This window comes from Saccopteryx bilineata, chromosome 12 (assembly GCF_036850765.1).
Source record: "Saccopteryx bilineata isolate mSacBil1 chromosome 12, mSacBil1_pri_phased_curated, whole genome shotgun sequence".
NCBI classification, from domain to species: Eukaryota; Metazoa; Chordata; class Mammalia; order Chiroptera; family Emballonuridae; genus Saccopteryx; species Saccopteryx bilineata.
In genome coordinates this window covers 45,094,485-45,111,377 of record NC_089501.1, presented here as the reverse complement: position 1 = coordinate 45,111,377, position 16,893 = coordinate 45,094,485, and the positions used below count along the sequence as shown (strand labels likewise).

The 16,893-nt window shown below is 47.3% G+C and overlaps 1 protein-coding gene across 2 annotated transcripts in view; it reads left to right on the top strand.

Annotated features, from left to right (window-relative positions):
• The window catches only part of ZBTB2 (zinc finger and BTB domain containing 2), a 30,484-nt gene extending 15,651 nt beyond the window's left edge, over positions 1-14,833 (top strand). For both annotated transcript variants that reach the window (XM_066248315.1, XM_066248316.1), the window contains exons 2-3: positions 2,722-2,907; positions 12,114-14,833. In XM_066248315.1, coding sequence (XP_066104412.1) covers positions 2,735-2,907; positions 12,114-13,485 — 1,545 coding nt within the window. In that variant the 5' untranslated portion in view covers positions 2,722-2,734 and the 3' untranslated portion in view covers positions 13,486-14,833. The remainder of the gene's footprint in view (positions 1-2,721; positions 2,908-12,113) is intronic.
• Positions 14,834-16,893: the final 2,060 nt, after the last annotated feature.

Sequence of the window (16,893 nt, the reverse complement as noted above, 5' to 3'; positions counted from 1 at the left end):
ACTTATTTTTTTTTACTATGTTGAGTCTACCTAACTGTAAATACAGTATGTGTCTATTAAGATCTTTTTTATTTCGCCTAACCTGTGGTGGCGCAGTGGATAAAGCGTCGACCTGGAAATGCTGAGGTCGCCGGTTCAAAACCCTGGGCTTGCCTGGTCAAGGCACATATGGGAGTTGATGCTTCCAGCTCCTCCCCCCTTCTCTCTCTCTCTCTGTCTCTCTCTCCTCTCTCTCCCTCTCTGTCTCTCTCTCCTCTCTAAAAATGAATAAAAAAAAATTAAAAAAAAGATCTTTTTTATTTCTTTCTTGAGCATTTTGTAGTTTTTAACAAAGTCTTATTCATGTTTTGTTAGACTCTCATATATCTATTTCATCTTTTTTAGTGATTGTAAGTGGAATATTTCTCATTTCAGGGTCCACAAGTTCAAAGTTAGTAAGTATATAGAATTACAATAGATTTTTATCTGCTTGTTTTATATCCTGTGCATTGCCAAACTTATTTAGTAGTTCTAGGAGTGTTTTTTGTATATTCCTTGGAATTTTCTAAGTAACAAATCATGCCATCTGCAAATGGAGACAGTTTATTTTTCCTTTTCCTGCTTTGTTGTACTCGCCACGACTTGTAGTACTCTGTTGAACAGCAAGAGCGGACACCCCTGCCTTGGTCCCTGTCCCAGGAGAGCCCATGCTCTGCGTGGATCAGGCATCCCTGATCCGACTTCCCTGTGCAGTGGGACACTCCTGCTTCCCAGCAGGGCTGGCAGCCGCTTGGAGACTCCTCTTGAGATGTCTATGAGGATTCTACTTAGCTGTGAGGACTCTACTTATCAGTGCCGAGACCAATTGCCACCGAAGGAAAGACACGACCACACACAAGTTAGTTGCAAGAATCACACAGGCAGTTTATTACTCACACATCCTTTTGGCGTGCCTGGGTACAGCTTAAGGGGGCCCATCGGCATGCTCCTCTCGGCTGTCTTTTGGTCGGAGCTCAGAGCAGCGTGGAGACAGTGCACGTTCACCTTGGAGTCTGGGCGACTACCGCAGCAGGGGGCCCTTACTCAGTTTTAGTGCCTTTTCTGGCCAACGCCTTTTTTTCCTTTTTTTCTTTTTTTTAATTCATTTTAGTGAGGGAGGAGAGAGAAAAGCTGGGGGAGGAGGAACAGGGAGCATCATTTCCCATATGTGCTCTGACCAGGCAAGCCCTGGGTTTTGAACCTCCAACCTCAGCGTTCCAAGTCAACACTTGATCCACTGCGCCACCACAGGTCAGGCGGCCAAGGCCTTCTAACTGGTGTCAATTTACAGGATTATCACCTCAAACCACCTTTTTGGGAGTTCCTTGCAGGGAGCCCTTTGTATGTTAATTTACTGAACTGTCACATCAAGCCACTTTTAAGGTGTTCTTAGGGAAGCTTCTTGTTTCTGTTAACTTACTTACGAAGTTATGACATCAAGCCACTCCTTATCTAGGTGTAACTTCACACACACTAACTGGGCCCTGCTTGAAAGTCAGAGTCTGTTTATCACATCTGTACACACTATATTAATTCCTATCCAGACAGCATAACTTTATTTAATTTCCTTAATTGATTTTAATATTATCTTAATTACTTTTATATATCTTCCATATTTTTCTATATTTAGTTACTATAACGTTATATTACGACAACAGTCCAGTCTTCAGGAATACAGAATCTTTCTAAGCACTAGGTATACTGTGAAGCATGATGTTGGTCTATGTGTAATGGACTTCTATTTGCTCTTCGACTGTGGAAAGGAGGCATCTCCTGCTTTGATGAACCAGCTCTGGTTGAAGATGGCTTCAGGCCGGGTGGGTCGTTGGGGTGATATGTGAGGAATGAAGGTCTTAGAATCTGGAGTCAGAACATTTAGATTTAAATATTAACTCTCACCTTCTAGCTAGTTGGTCTAGGCAATGTTACTGACACCTCTCCTCCTTCATAAAAAAGGGGGACGAGCACCCATGCACCCTTCCTTAGCCAGGGGACTAAGGGGTCTGCAGTTCCGTCTCCTTAGCCAGGGGATTGAGGGGTCTGCAGTTCCGTCTCTTTAGCCAGGGGACTAAGGGGTCTGCAGTTCCGTCTCCTTAGCCAGGGGATTGAGGGGTCTGCAGTTCCGTCTCCTTTGCCAGGGGACTAAGGGGTCTGCAGTTCCGTCTCCTTAGCCAGGGGACTAAGGGGTCTGCAGTTCCGTCTCCTTAGCCAGGGGACTAAGGGGTCTGCAGTTCCGTCTCCTTTGCCAGGGGGCAGCCCTAGCCACAGTAGGGGCTGCATAACCAACTGCCCCAAATCTTGGTATGACCTCCACGCTCACCCAGCACCTTAATTTATCTCTACGGAGATTTGATCATTAAAATGTGCATTTGGAATCCTAAAATAAAAGACTGAATGATCTGGGAATATTGCTGTCTGGAGGTCAGACTCTCTGAGTTCATTTCCTGACTTCTCCACTGAAACCGTCTGTGTAAACTCGGGCAAATCAAGCGATCCCTGGATTCCCCAGCAGTGCCGCCTGTCCTTGGTGACATGGGAGTATGACAGCTACTCAGAGGGCTGTTGTGAAGACTAACTGAGTCCATTTAGGGGGCGTTTTTAGCAGTGCCTGGCATGTTACCTGTGATCATTACTGTTGGTGACTATAAGGATACATACCTATTTGTGAACCATCTTTCTTAAAAAAAATTGTTTGCTTTGCAGATTTTTTTAAAAAATGGATTTGGCCAACCATGGACTTATTCTCCTGCAACAGTTAAACGCTCAGCGCGAGTTTGGTTTCCTGTGTGACTGCACGGTTGCCATCGGCGATGTGTACTTCAAGGCACACAAATCAGTTCTTGCTTCATTCTCCAATTACTTTAAGATGTTGTTTGTCCATCAGACCAGGTAACTAACGTCGTTGTGATAATCTGATGATTGCCGACTGAACGTCCATGGCCCTCCGTCCCGCTGACCTGCTCTTGGCCCTCAGCACAGCTGGGAGACCCGCGCCCCGTCCCTGGGCTCCTGGGCTCCCAGTCTCCTGTGACCTCACTTGCCCCTCTACCCTTCTTGGTTACTCATCCTTCCAAGGCACCCTGGGGAATCACGGACTTGGAGCCCCCAGCAGCCCATCCAGGGACCCTGGCCAGTCTAGGTCCCACATCACGTCGATTAGGAAGCCAGCTGCGGCCTGACCTCACTGCTGTCTTCCTCTCCCTACTCCAGCCCCAGCCCCTGAGTGTCCCCGACTTCCAGTATTTATCCTTGTCTCCTTCTCTAATGAGAAGCTTAAAGGCATTAACCCCCCGCCCCCCCCCCCCCAATTTTCTTCATGTTGCTCTTAAAATGACTCAATCCCAGTATTTTTACTTGGTTCTTTCTCCACATCTCGCCTATCTCGAGAAGAGGGCCCTGGATGTTTAAGGTAAGGGTCTTCCTCCTGCCCTCAAGCCCCAGGTCCCACCCTTTAGTTTTTTTAGTCTGCCCATTTGATTTTATACTTTTAAGGCCCGCCCCGGCCCCCAGTCTGTGAAGGGCCAGCGCTTCCGCCCTCCGAAGACTGCCCGAGTGAGTTCCGGTGCCGCAGTCCTGTCCTCTGTTTGCGCAGGTTCTTCAGGGTGATCCACGGCGCGCTGGTCCTGGCCTCGGCCCACGCTCTTCCCGTCCGCGGGCACTGTGGTCTCTGCCCTGTCACTCTCCCGTTCCTCAAGGTCACCTCGTCACCAGAACCCCCCTGCCCTCCCCCCAGTCGCCGCGCGGGCCTTGTCCTCTGCAGTTTGCTACTGTTTCCTTCCTTCTTAAGGGTCGTCATCTGCATGTGATCGCTCCGCTGTCCCTTGCTTTTCTGCCCTCTGAGTTTGGGTGAGTGGTGGTCCAGACTCCCGTTCCTTGCTCTGTGCTCTCTCTTGATGGGTGCGCACCACTTTCCTGGGTCTGACCTCTCTGCTGGAAGCCCGTTTCCAGCTCTGACCTTGATCTTAATTTCCCAAGGCCCCAGGCTGCCTGCCAGACGACAATTACAATTGTATTTCCTCCCCTCATTCCATTTAGCATATCTAAAACTGAATTAAGTCTTGCCTGAGGTCCTTCCTCCCCCCCCCATTTTTTTATCTTTGAGAAACCCTTACTTTAAATCTCCTTAAAATCATGTTTTACAGGTTCCCAAATCAGGTTTTCTTCATAATACCTTTCCTGTTAGTCCTTTCCTTCCCCTTTTCACTTTCATTTCCTAATCCTCTCCATGTGCGGTCAGCTCAGTATTCCTGAACGTTGCTTTGACTGTAGTGTGCGTTTGATATCGGAAACCTCCCAGATTGTGCTATTCCTGTGATTGCAAACCCAGAGGGTCCCCGCCGCGTATCAAAATAGCACACGGATTCCTATCCTGTCTTTCAAAGCCCCGCAGCCTGGAAGCCTTATCAGTGATCACCCCCACCCCCACGACATGCCCCTACCCCTACCCCCTACCTCCCCCTACCCCCGTGACACCCCCGCTGCAACACCCACCCCCTTGACACTTCAACCCCCCCTGAACCACATGTTTTGCTGGGATTCTGCCCACCCCCTAAGTCAGAGATTTTCAACCTTTTTCATCTCACGGCACACATAAACTGCTAAAATTCTGCAGCACACAAAATATATATATTTTTTGCTGATCTGACAAAAAAAAAAAGAAAGAAAAGAAAGAGAGAAATAATTTTGATTAATTCACACTGGACAGCTATTGTGTTCGCTGTCGTTACTTTCTTATTTGACAATCTAAAGGAAAAGAAGTCGGTGTCCCAGACTAAATAGGAACTGCAGGTTCTAAAACGCTTGAAAATCACCACCAGAGGCCAGCTCACTTGTCCGTGACCCCTCCCCTAATGGGACCCCTACTCAGAGTGAGCCAGAGCCCTCCCTCCCTCACCCCGCCTAGCACACTGCCCACTGTATCAGCCCTCTCCACGGCCCCTCTGAGGCTGGTGTTGGTGTACTCCTCCCTGCCTCCATGTGTGGTTCCTGAGGGCAGAGACTGGGTTCTGCAAGTCTTTTTAACCGTGTATAGTTCAGGTGTTTGTACGTTTGACCTTCACTCTAAGGATGCTCCCTTTCACTTCCTCGTCAAAGACTTGGCTTCATTCACTGACTCCATTCTCCGAGACTCCATAGCTAATGTGTACTTAGACGTCCCAGTACAGTGAATTAAAACCTGCCTTGTAAAGGGGGAGATTTTAATGTAGAAGAGTAGAAGGATACAAGGTTACGAGTTTTAAATAGATGCAAGAAGCCTCTCTTAATTGTCCAGCAGTAAATAGAGGCCTTTCCAACAAGGGAATGTGATGCATCTGTTGATGGATCCCAAGTTTAAGCCGTAGTGTGTTATGTGTTACTGCCCCAGCAGTGGCACAGCCACGGGGCCTGCCGCCCAGTGGCCTTTCCAACTTCATCAGGACTAGGCAAATACTGGGTGGAGACCAGAGACGTGTTTTTAAGCCAGGACCTTGTTTGCAAGCCACTAAGAACTGCCTCCTGGCTACTTAAGATACTGGCGGAGAGGATCGATTTTTCACCCTTTGCTTAGAGCAGGGGTCGGGAACCTTTTTGGCTGAGAGAGCCATGAATGCCACATATTTTAAAATGTAATTTCGTGAGAGTCATACAACAACCCGTGTACGTTACACATTATCCAATAAAAATTTGGTGTTGTTCCAGAGGACAGCTGTGATTGGCTCCAGCCAACCGCAACCATGAACATGAGCGGTAGGAAATGAATGGATTGTAATACATGAGAATGTTTTCTATTTTTAACGTTATTTTTTTTTTTATTAAAGATTTGTCTGCGAGCCAGATGCAGCCATCAAAAGAGCTGTATCTGGCTCGCGAGCCATAGGTTCCCGACCCCTGGCTTAGAGTGTTTTGTCTGTAGTTACCACTAGATGTCTCTGTCCTGTGTCGACTACTCTCAGTAATAAGTTTTAAACCCTGTAGGACTGCAGATTTGAGACAGGCGTGGATAAGTACAGCCTCTGACAATGTCTAACGTTTGAAAATCTTATTTTCAAAGTTCTTTGGGCTCATGTTAAGACCAGAATGTGAAGGAAAAGTTGAAATTGTAAATTACTGTGAAAGATGATGATGAAGAGCTTGTAGCTGTGCTAACACTGCTTCCCTTACATGGAAGTGCTGTGTCAGACATCTGCAAATCAAGCCGCTCGGGTACAATTGTATTGTGGGGAGCTGTGCTCTCCCCGGAGGACTTGGAAATGACCGGAGTGGCTCATAGAGCGAGCTGAGTGATTAGGAAAGGCGGTCTAGCTGCTGGGAGTGAAGGCGGTGAAGGATCAAGACTGCTGGTGTCGGACTTAAGGAACTTCTTAAAACAAACTTCGTACATGTCTGTGTGTATACATGTGCTTCTGCTTTAAGAAAAAAAATGTGTAATGACCAAATCAAGGTAAATTGGTGTCTGGAAAACTCCCTTGGCCCGGGCAGTAACCCCCAGGGACCCCGCCTTCCTGTCCTGGGGCTTTCTCACCAGCTCTTTAGGACCCTTCCGGGCCTGGCTGGAGTGTGCACTGTGACCACCTCCCCGTCTCTTCTCTGCCATCAGAGACTGCACATAAATTCTTTAAAACTTGAGATGTATGCTGTCCAGTCGCCCCCATTCACAGGCTTTGGACAGAGAACAACCTGTACAATAACCAGTGAGGAGAAATGACAAAACTTACAACAAAGCTTTTAGAGAAAAGGGCTCTGTTTGGTACTGCTTATGGATGCTGAAAAGCACAGGCCTGATTTGAGATTTCTGCCGTCACTCTTCTTTCCTGGGGGACAGACAGGCTCCCGAACTCTGTCCCTTCCTTCTGCCTAGAGCAATAGTCCTTCGTCAGCTCCCGGGGGTGAGTTGCATCTCTGAAGGCTGTCTCCCCATTCCCTGGGCCTCTGCCTTTCCCCGGGAGGTCCCCTCCTCACTTTATTCAACTGTTCTTCACCACACAATCTCTGAAGCCTTATTCTGAATATTGAACTTCCTAGAGCATCTAACTGTGTTACAGTACACATAGAATACTGCTGCCACTCACCTTGTGCTCACAGGGAAGACCGCCTGCATCTGAATTCCTAGTTAAAGGAAACACGTCATATAAAGGACTAGAAAAAGAGTCCAACTAAAGATACCCATGGCCTGTATGTCTTTTGAACAGAGAGTCCTGTAACTCCCTCTCTGTACCATCAAGGGTGCTAGTTCTTGTGCTTGGCCTTCATTCTTGGCTCCACACTTTGTAGTCAGATATTTATTACATGATTATTTGTGTGCATTCATCTTAAACAATATCAATATACTAATTATTCAAATCTTTTCTGTCACAAACTTACAGTCACTTTTTTAAATAGAATAAAACACGAAATTTAGAAGAGCTGAGTATACTGTTAATATTTTAGCATGTTGTAAACTATGTGTTAATAAGATAAAACAGCTAATGGAGCCAAAAAGAATTCAAAGTGGTATAGTTAAAACTGATGACATCCAGCTAATCAAGACGGCAACATAGGTAAATACGACGCTCGCACCCTCCCACAACCATATCAAAATTACAACCACATGCAGGACAGCCATCATTCAGAACTGCCTGAAGTCTAGCTGAGTGGAAGTCCTACACTGGGAATGGAAGACGAAGCCACCTCGAGACTGGTAGCCAGGGCAGAGATGTGGAACTGGCTAGTCCCGTACCCACGCATGGCTCTTTAAAATCAGGAGGGGTATCTCAACAGCACAAGTACTCTCTGAGGACAAGGAGTCCCAGCCCCACACCAGGCCCCCAAGCCTAGGGTTCCAGTGCCAGGAAGAGAAGTCCCCATAACTTCTGGCTACAGAAACCAGTATGGATTGTGACTGCGGGAGATGGAGGCAACAGGAGTCCCAGGCGGTTCCTCTTAAAGGGCCCCTACTCACGAACTTGCTCAGACTCAGTCCCTCTGAGCTCCATTGCTGGGGCAGCAGCTCAAAAGCCACAAGGGACACTTGGGGAGGAACTGAATTGTCCAGCAGCAGGCCAGAGCTGGAGGAGCAGCTTTCTCCCAGACAGAAGTGCTGGCAGAAGTTACTGTGCCTTTTCTGAGCGCTCCCCCAACAGAGCCAGTAGGCAAGTGCCATAGCTGAGTCTCCATCCACCTGGCTGAGGCTGCTCACCTGCCTTGGTAATTCCCTGAGACCCCACCCCACCCGGCTTGCAGACCCACCCAAGCTGTATCCAGTGGCCTTTCCATAGGGATGGCCTGTCTTGACTCACACTTCAGACTTTCCTATAATCTCTCAGACAATCAGCATCTGGCCTCCACACGCCCTGGATCTCTCGCTGAGTGGCCCCAGCCCTGGCGCTAGCGTAGCCAGTCTTTGTTCAGAGCTTGGCCTCGCCTGGACGCCTCCAAGCCCAGCACAAGTAGCAGTCACCTGCAGATTGCTTCATAGCTCCTGCTGGGTAGCCCTGGGCAGAACACAGGCAGTGCTGACCTGGCCTGCACCGCCTGGAGGACCGAGAGCCAGCACACCCAGTGGACAGCTTCCCCGAGCGGGGCACACTCGAGGGGAAGACGCAGTAGCCACCAGAGCACCAATGAAGCAAGTCCTGCTCCACAGAGTGGGCCCTGCAGAGCTGACCCTCCACAGAGTGGGCCCTGCAGAGCTGACCCTCCACAGAGTGGGCCCTGCAGAGCTGACCCTCCACAGAGTGGGCCCTGCAGAGCTGACCCTCCACAGAGTGGGCCCTGCATGGCTGACCCTCCACAGAGTGGGCCCTGCATGGCTGACCCTCCACAGAGTGGGCCCTGCATGGCTGACCCTCCACAGTGGTCCCAGCCAGTTCTTCCAGTCGGTCTCCCTGAGGTGAATCCCTCGCATAGAAGACAGGGAGAGTCTTAAAAGCAGCCAGAGAAAAGCAATTAGTCATCTACCAGGTCGGCGGATTTCTCAACAGAAACTCTGCAGGCCAGAAGAGATTGGCAAGAAATATTCAAAGTGATGAAAGGCAAGGACCTACAACCAAGATTACTCTACCCAGCAAGGCTATCATTCAGAATCGAAGGACATATAAAAATTTTCTCCCAGGCAAGAAAAAGCTAAAGGAGTTCATTAGTAAATCTGTATTACAAGAAATTTTAGCCTGACCTGTGGTAGAACAGTGGGTAGAGCCATGACCTGGCGTGCTGAGGTCACAGGTCCGAGGTCACAGGTCCGAGGCCCCAGCATTGCCCAGTTGAGGCACATGTGGACGAAAAAAATACAATATGGAGCCACAGACTAAACCTGACAAGCTCAGGTGAGCCCTGCACAATGACCTTGCAAACTCAGGGACCTGAAGTAATCACACAGGATGGTCAAAATGAAAACTTTCTCAGCAAAAGCAGTTCATGGGGTAGTCTGTCCTCGAGTAAACAAAGGTCAATCCGTACCTAATCAAGCCTGTCTGAACATGTCTTTGAAATGTCAGGGTCGTCTTCTTTCTCTGCCCACCTCAGGGCGGGCACCCCACCTGAGCAGGAACCAATAAACTCCTTGTTACTGTTATTATCCTGTGAATCATTAACTTAACTGTCTTGTTCCTGCCTATGTAAAAGAAGTTTCAGCACATACGTTTCTATTTTTTATCCACTCCCGAGATTCCCCTGCTTTGCTTTCTCCCATCTCCCTGATCCATCACCAGTTTCCTATACCTCCCCTTACGTCGTTCCCTTGATTCTGATGTGTAAAATTAGCAGTGACATTTTCCAGAGCACCTTCTCAGTCCATTGAGACTTTGCTTCCCTTCAGTTTTCAACAGTTTGGCTCAAATAAACTTATAAAAAATTCTTACAGGTCACCCTGGCCGGTTGGCTCAGTGGTAGAGCGTCGGCCTGGCGTGCAGGAGTCCTGGGTTCGATTCCCGGCCAGGGCACACAGGAGAAGTGCCCATCTGCTTCTCCGCCCCTCCCCCTCTCCTTTCTCTCTGTCTCTCTCTTCCCCTCCTGCAGCCAAGGCTCCATTGGAGCAAAGTTGGCCCGGGCGCTGAGGATGGTTCCATGGCCTCTGCCTCAAGTGCTAGAATGGCTCTGGTGGCAACAGAGCAATGCCCCAGATGGGCAGAGCATCGCCCCCTGGTGGGCGTGCCGGGTGGATCCCGGTCGGGCACATGCGGGAGTCTGACTGCCTCCCCGTTTCCAACTTCAGAGAAATACAAAAAAAAAAAAATTCTTACACGTCTAGAAATTTCTTACATTAACTATTACGAGTTAATGCTTCCCACTTCTCCCCCCTTCTCTCTCTCTTTCTTCTCTCGCTAAAATCAATTTTTAAGTACCTATCACTTATGTTTAAAAAAATGTTAAAGGGTCTTCCTTAAGAAGAAGGAGAAAAAGGAGAAGACAGATCAAAAATAGGAGTAATAAATGGCAATAAATACACATCTATCAACAACTGAGTCTGAAAAACAAAGTAAATGAACAAGCAGAACAGAAACGGGCTCCTAGGTACACAGAGCATTGTGACCCTGGCTAGATGGGCAGGGGTTCGGGAAAGGGTGAAAAAGGTTGAGAAGTGTATAAATTGGTCGTTAACAGAATAGTCATGAGGATGTAATGTACAGCGTAGGGAATATAGTCACTAATGTTCTAATAACTATGTGTGATGCCAGATAGGTACGAGATTTACTTAGTAAGTTATATAATATCTAGTCACTGGGGTGTACACCTGAAACAAATATGATATTGTATGTCAACTGTAACTGAAAATAAAAAATGGTTTAAAATTTAAAAAAAAACATGAACTATTCAAAAAAATCTTAATAGTTATAAAATCTAATGGTATTTAAGGAAATGACTTTGGAGTGAAAACACATTGTCTCTACAGTATATTCACTCAGTGGATGATAGCCTATGCTCCATATTATGCAGAGCTATATCTCACTGATTTGTAATAATGCAGTGGAACTTCTATCATTGCTACTGGTCCAGGAAGAGCTCTTGGGGACCTCTTATCTATTGCTGCTTGAATCAGGAGGCCTTTTCTGGGATGATGCAAACACTAAAGTCTAAGGAGTTAGGAAATCAACAATACCACAACTGCTGTAGATGCCTCTGCTCTGTCACTTAACGGTTTGGGACCTCGGTTTCCATGTCTGTCAAATCTGCCTCATCTACTACACAGGACTGTTTTAATGCTCTAAAGAATGTTGGTGTCCTGGCTTTGGAATTAGACCCAGATTTAAATCCCAATTTCACCACTAACGAATTCTGTGATACTGAGCAAGATAGGAAGACCTTTGAACTTCAGGCCCTTATTTGTAATAGGAGACTTAACGGCAGCGAAGTGAGGTATCGCCAGGCAAGCCCAGCTGCAGTCCTGACGGTGACGATGACATCTGACAAGGAACGGCGTTGTCCTGGGACCACTTTCAAATGCAGTCTGGCAGTGTTGGGAAGGTGATCCGAGTGCACTCGAGCTGGAACGTGGCTGGCTTTCTGGGCCCGTCTCTGCAACGCTTCCACAGCACGCTGGACGCAGATCTGAGTCTCAGAACAGACAGGCTTGGGCTTTTTTTCCTCCGCTTCTGTCATCTTACGCTTCCGCACTTGTCCATACTAGTTCAGCTCCCAGGTCATTCTACAAGTGAAACTTTCTAATCAGGCCGATTGTTGGACTTACCTTATAGTCTCTACCGAGCTCTGGGTGGCATTGGATCAATACATAAGCCTAGACTTTTAGCCAAAAGATGTGTCAGGTCAGTGGTTCCTAACCGTTACTGGGTCGCAGACCTCTCAGACTGATAGGAAGTAATGAATCCTCTCCATAAAACATAGATTTGATACAGTTTGACAGAAATTACTAGGAGAAAAACTGCTTCAAGAGTCTGAGTTAGGATATCACATTTGTTAACATGAACTTTTCCTTTCTCAGTCCTCTAAAACATTATATTTCTCTCTGTTCTTCATATAATTAACATTAAATTATATAGATTCCATTACCTTCTTGAGTATTTGATTCGTTTCGTGAAACTTACTAACAGTAGGAAATGCAAAATGTGCCTGTTTTTCTCCTCAGGCTTGATGTCATCGTTTGAGACAGGGATTGACATTGACTTCTCACTTGTTTCTTTCAGTGAATGTGTCCGTTTGAAACCGACTGACATCCAGCCGGATATCTTCAGCTATCTCTTACACCTGATGTACACTGGAAAGATGGCGCCTCAGCTGATCGACCCCGTTCGGCTGGAACAGGGGATCAAGTTTCTGCACGCTTACCCTCTGATCCAGGAAGCCAGCCTGGCCAGTCAGGGGGCCTTTTCCCACCCCGAGCAAGTTTTCCCACTGGCTTCTTCCTTGTATGGCATTCAGATCGCCGACCATCAGCTGAGACAGGCCAGCAAGATTGCTTCAGCGCCTGAGAAACTTGGGCGAGAGCCGCGGCCCCCGCCCTCCAGGATGTGCCAGGAGCAGGTACCTGAAGCCGCGCAGCTCTCTCAGCTGCCTTCCAATCTGCCCCCGGTGAATCGGACACACCTGACGCCCTCGGACCCCCTGCAGACCTCCCTGTCTCCAGAACTCGTTTCCACGCCCGTTCCTCCCCCTGCTCCCGGGGAGGAGACCAACCTGGAAGCCTCCTCCTCTGACGAGCAGCCCGCGCCCCTCACCATCGCCCACGTCAAGCCCAGCATCATGAAGAGGAACGGCAGCTTTCCGAAGTACTACGCCTGCCACCTGTGCGGGCGGCGCTTCACACTCCGGAGCAGCCTGCGGGAACACCTGCAGATCCACACTGGGGTCCCCTTCCCGGCCAGCCAGCCCGGGGACGGCCGCGGGCCCCTGTCTCTGTGCAGCGGCCCCGCGGAGCTGGGGAAGGACGCCATGGAGGTGCCCGAGGCGGGGATGATCAGTGACAGTGAGCTGCAGCACATCTCCGACTCGCCCATCATCGACGGGCAGCAGCACTCGGAGACGCCGCCGCCCTCGGACATCGCGGACATCGACAACTTGGAGCAGGCGGACCAAGAGAGGGAGGTCAAGAGGCGCAAGTACGAGTGCACGATATGTGGGCGCAAGTTTATCCAGAAGAGCCACTGGCGGGAGCACATGTACATACACACCGGGAAGCCTTTCAAGTGCAGCACTTGTGACAAGAGCTTTTGCAGGGCCAACCAGGCTGCCCGGCACGTGTGCCTCAACCAGAGCATCGACACGTACACGATGGTGGACAAACAGACCCTGGAGCTCTGCACGTTCGAGGAAGGCAGTCAGATGGACAACATGTTGGTACAAACTAACAAGCCCTACAAATGCAACCTGTGTGACAAAACGTTCTCGACTCCCAACGAGGTTGTTAAACACTCGTGCCAAAACCAGCACTCGGATGTCTTTGCCCTGGACGAAGGGCGGTCCATCCTCCTGGGCGGTGGAGACTCCGAAGTGACAGAACCAGACCACCCCGTGTTAGCCAGCATTAAAAAGGAACAGGAAACGGTGTTGTTAGACTGAATGTTACTTACCTTTTTAAAACTCATTTTTACAGAGACTGTTTTCCTTCCCTTTCCCAATTCAGAACTAGAGTTCTCCATGGCATGATACCAACAGCCCCACCCCCCGTCCCCAGCCCCCCTCCTTAAAGGCGCTGTGCATTATAAACCTGAACACTTACTTTAATTCAGGGGATATCGGAGAGATAATAGTCAGTAGTACCTGTAAATTCGAAGGGACTTTGAGTTTTAGATTATTTAAAAGCATACTTGGAACTAATGAAGGGTATATAACAAAACAAAACCACCAGAATGCAATTTGGTAAGCTAAAATTATGACCTTCCCTGAGTAGTGTCTTCCTTCTCAGAAAAACAATGTCAGAAAATACAGCATGCTTCGCTGAGACACAGCTGGGCTCTGTACTATGCAAAATCTTGGTGTGGAAAACCTTAAACCCAAGAGAGCGTTCTTAGTATTCATCCTCCACGTGTCTTATTTCAGAGTGCATCCTTTGAGATTATGTCCAGTCAAGAAAAATCATTAGTCAAGAAACCTACTTGAACGAAACACATAGAAAAAGTAATAATGTGATGGCAATCTTAATTTTTGGCTAAAACGTGACAAGCTGTGAGTTTGTGTTTTTGTAGGAGAAAATATGTGGATACTTGCTACAAACAGGTGAATTAATGCACATGCCTTATCTAATTGCTGGTTTCTTTCAAAGTTGAACAACAAAATACTGTATTTTCGTTTCTGACAACTTTGTTGGTTTTAAAAATCAGATTTGAAAGTACTATGCTATTAATGGTCTTTCTGAATACAATTGACATGCTGTTTTAGCAGTTGCCAGTGATAACTTTGTTTTAGCACCGTCCTGCTACTTTTAAATCAGTGTGTCTACTATAGGGAAAAGGATGCAGAATCTTAGAGGGAGGCAGAACAAGTGTTCACTTTAATGGTTTTAAAAATTAATGTTAATAGTTTACTGGCAACATTCGTTGAAATATCAAAAATGGCAAAGAGAAATCAGGACCAAAAACCTTAATGCTGTTTGGGGAAAATAAAAAAAAAAAAAACAAAAAAAATGTGACTTTGATATTTAGTCTTCAGTTTTATTCAGTACCTAAAATTTCCTCTATTGGCATGAAAGCAGTAAAACTGGTCCATTCGTCTTCCCTTAGGCCAATAGAGCAGGCTCGCGGGACAAAACAGAAGCCAGAAATGTGGACTGAAGGGGAGAGGGAAGAATAGTTCATAGCTGTGCTGTACGTGTATGTTAAAACTGACTCTCCCGGCACCCTATTTCATGTATAGTTGAGTTCTCAGATTTGTAAGTTTTTATACATACTTTCATTGAATAAACATTTAATTAATGGACATACGGTTTTATCTATGTATTACTTTGTCAGCCCGAAAAGGTGCAAGAGGGGGAAGTTGGGAGTGTCACCTGAGGAGTCCTTTTCTTTTTTTTTTTTTTTTTTTTGGCAAAGACAGAGAATCAGTGAGAAGGACAGACAGGAAGGGAGAGAGATGAGAAACATCAATTCTTCGTTGCGGCTTCCCAGTTGTTCATTGATTGCTTTCTCATATGTGCCTTGACAGGGGTAGGGGGGCTACAGCTGACCGAGTGACCCCTTGCTCAAGCCAGCGACCTTGGGTCCAAGCTGGTGAGCCTAGCTCAAATCAGATGAGCCCGTGCTCAAGCTGGCGACCTTGGGGTCTCGAGCCTGCGTCCTCTGCGTCCCAGTCCGACGCTCTATCCACTGCACCACCGCCTTGGTCAGGCAAGGAGTTCTTTTCTTGCTGTGTCTCTCCTCTCTGCAGAACTTTGGGTGACTTCCTGGCTTGAATGGCATTTTGCACATTTGTAAAATGAAGACATTGATTAGTGCCTTGTGTCGTAATATTGTGAGATTCAAATGGGTAGACTATGTGAAGATGCTATGAACAAAGTTTGACCAGAAATGGGTTTGGAGATAGCATTTCTTTTACAAGGAAGAAAAACGCTGAGGAGCATTTCACTAAAGGTGACACATATTCATGCTATATAAAGCTAGATTATTATCACAAGAGATGTGGGTGAGGAGAAGGGGGAGATACCAGCCAGCCCTCATTCAGCTCCAGCAGCTTGGTGGCGAGTAAGACAGGCACTGTGTTCAGCTCCTCATTGTTGGGGGTCAGGGGTGTGGGGGCTCTTAGCATCAGCTTTCAGACGCCTTCTCCACAGTGACCATGACTGCCCTGCACAATGCCAGATTCTCAGTGCAGATAAGGACACCCACTCACCCTACTCTGGAATGCTTCATGCCTGGTTACTCCCAGTAGTTATACATTTAACACCTTATTCTGAGTTTCTGAGAGTACCAGCTTAAATAAGCTTTAGAAATGGCAGCTTCATCTGAGTCGTCATTCTCCTACTAGCCCTTGTTAAGGCCACTGGTTCTGCTTTTTCTATCATGGGGCAAACAATGAAAAGTCACTCATCCAGCAAGTGTTGCAAAAAATAATAATAAATTGTAAAGTACCGTAGGATTTTATTTTACCATAGGAACAGTGGCTTTAATGGGAAGAACGCATTGCTATTAAAAAGTATCTGTTGGTTATTTTTCAGTGACACTGATAAATAAGGCAGCTTTGGATAATGATGTAAGAATGCAGAATAGAGTGGACCCCAAACCTTGTTAAAGTCAGAAACTGGCCACTATTGTTGTTTGTAATTTAATCTTGTAAGAAAAGGAACAGCAGCTCTGGCCGGATAGATCAGTTGGTGGGAGTATCATCCCGATACACAAAGATTGCCAATTTGATTCCCAGTCAGAACACATACAGAAACAGATTGATGCTTCTGTCTCTCTCTCTAAAATCAATAGATTAGTTTTAAAAAATTGTTTTAGAATAATCTTCCACTGTGGTGGCACAGTGCAAAAAGCAACAAACAACCTGGAAGGCTGAGGTCGCCTGTTCAAAACTCTGGGCTTACCCAGTCAAGCACATACAAGAAACAACTATGAGTTGATGCTTTTCTCTCCTAGCTCTCTCTCCTCTCTCTAAAATAATTTTTTTTTTCTTAAGTGAGAAGTGGGGAGGCAGAGAGACAGATTCCCCCATGTGCCCTGACTGGAATCCAGCAAGCAGTCCCCCTATGGGGTGATGCTCTATCCATCTGGGGCTGTTGCTCTGTTGTTCAGCAACTGAGCTGTTTTTAGCACCTGAGTCGAGGCCATAGAGCCATCCTCAGCGCCTGGGGCCAACTTGCTCCAACTGAGTATGGCTGAGGGAGGGGAAGAGAGAGAAGGAAGGAGGGAGGGGTGGAGAAGCAGATGGTCACTTCTCGTATGTGCTTTGACCGGTAATTGAACCCAGGACATCCACTCGCCTGGCAGATGCTCTACCACTGAGCTAACCTGCCAGGGCCAATAAATTTTTTTT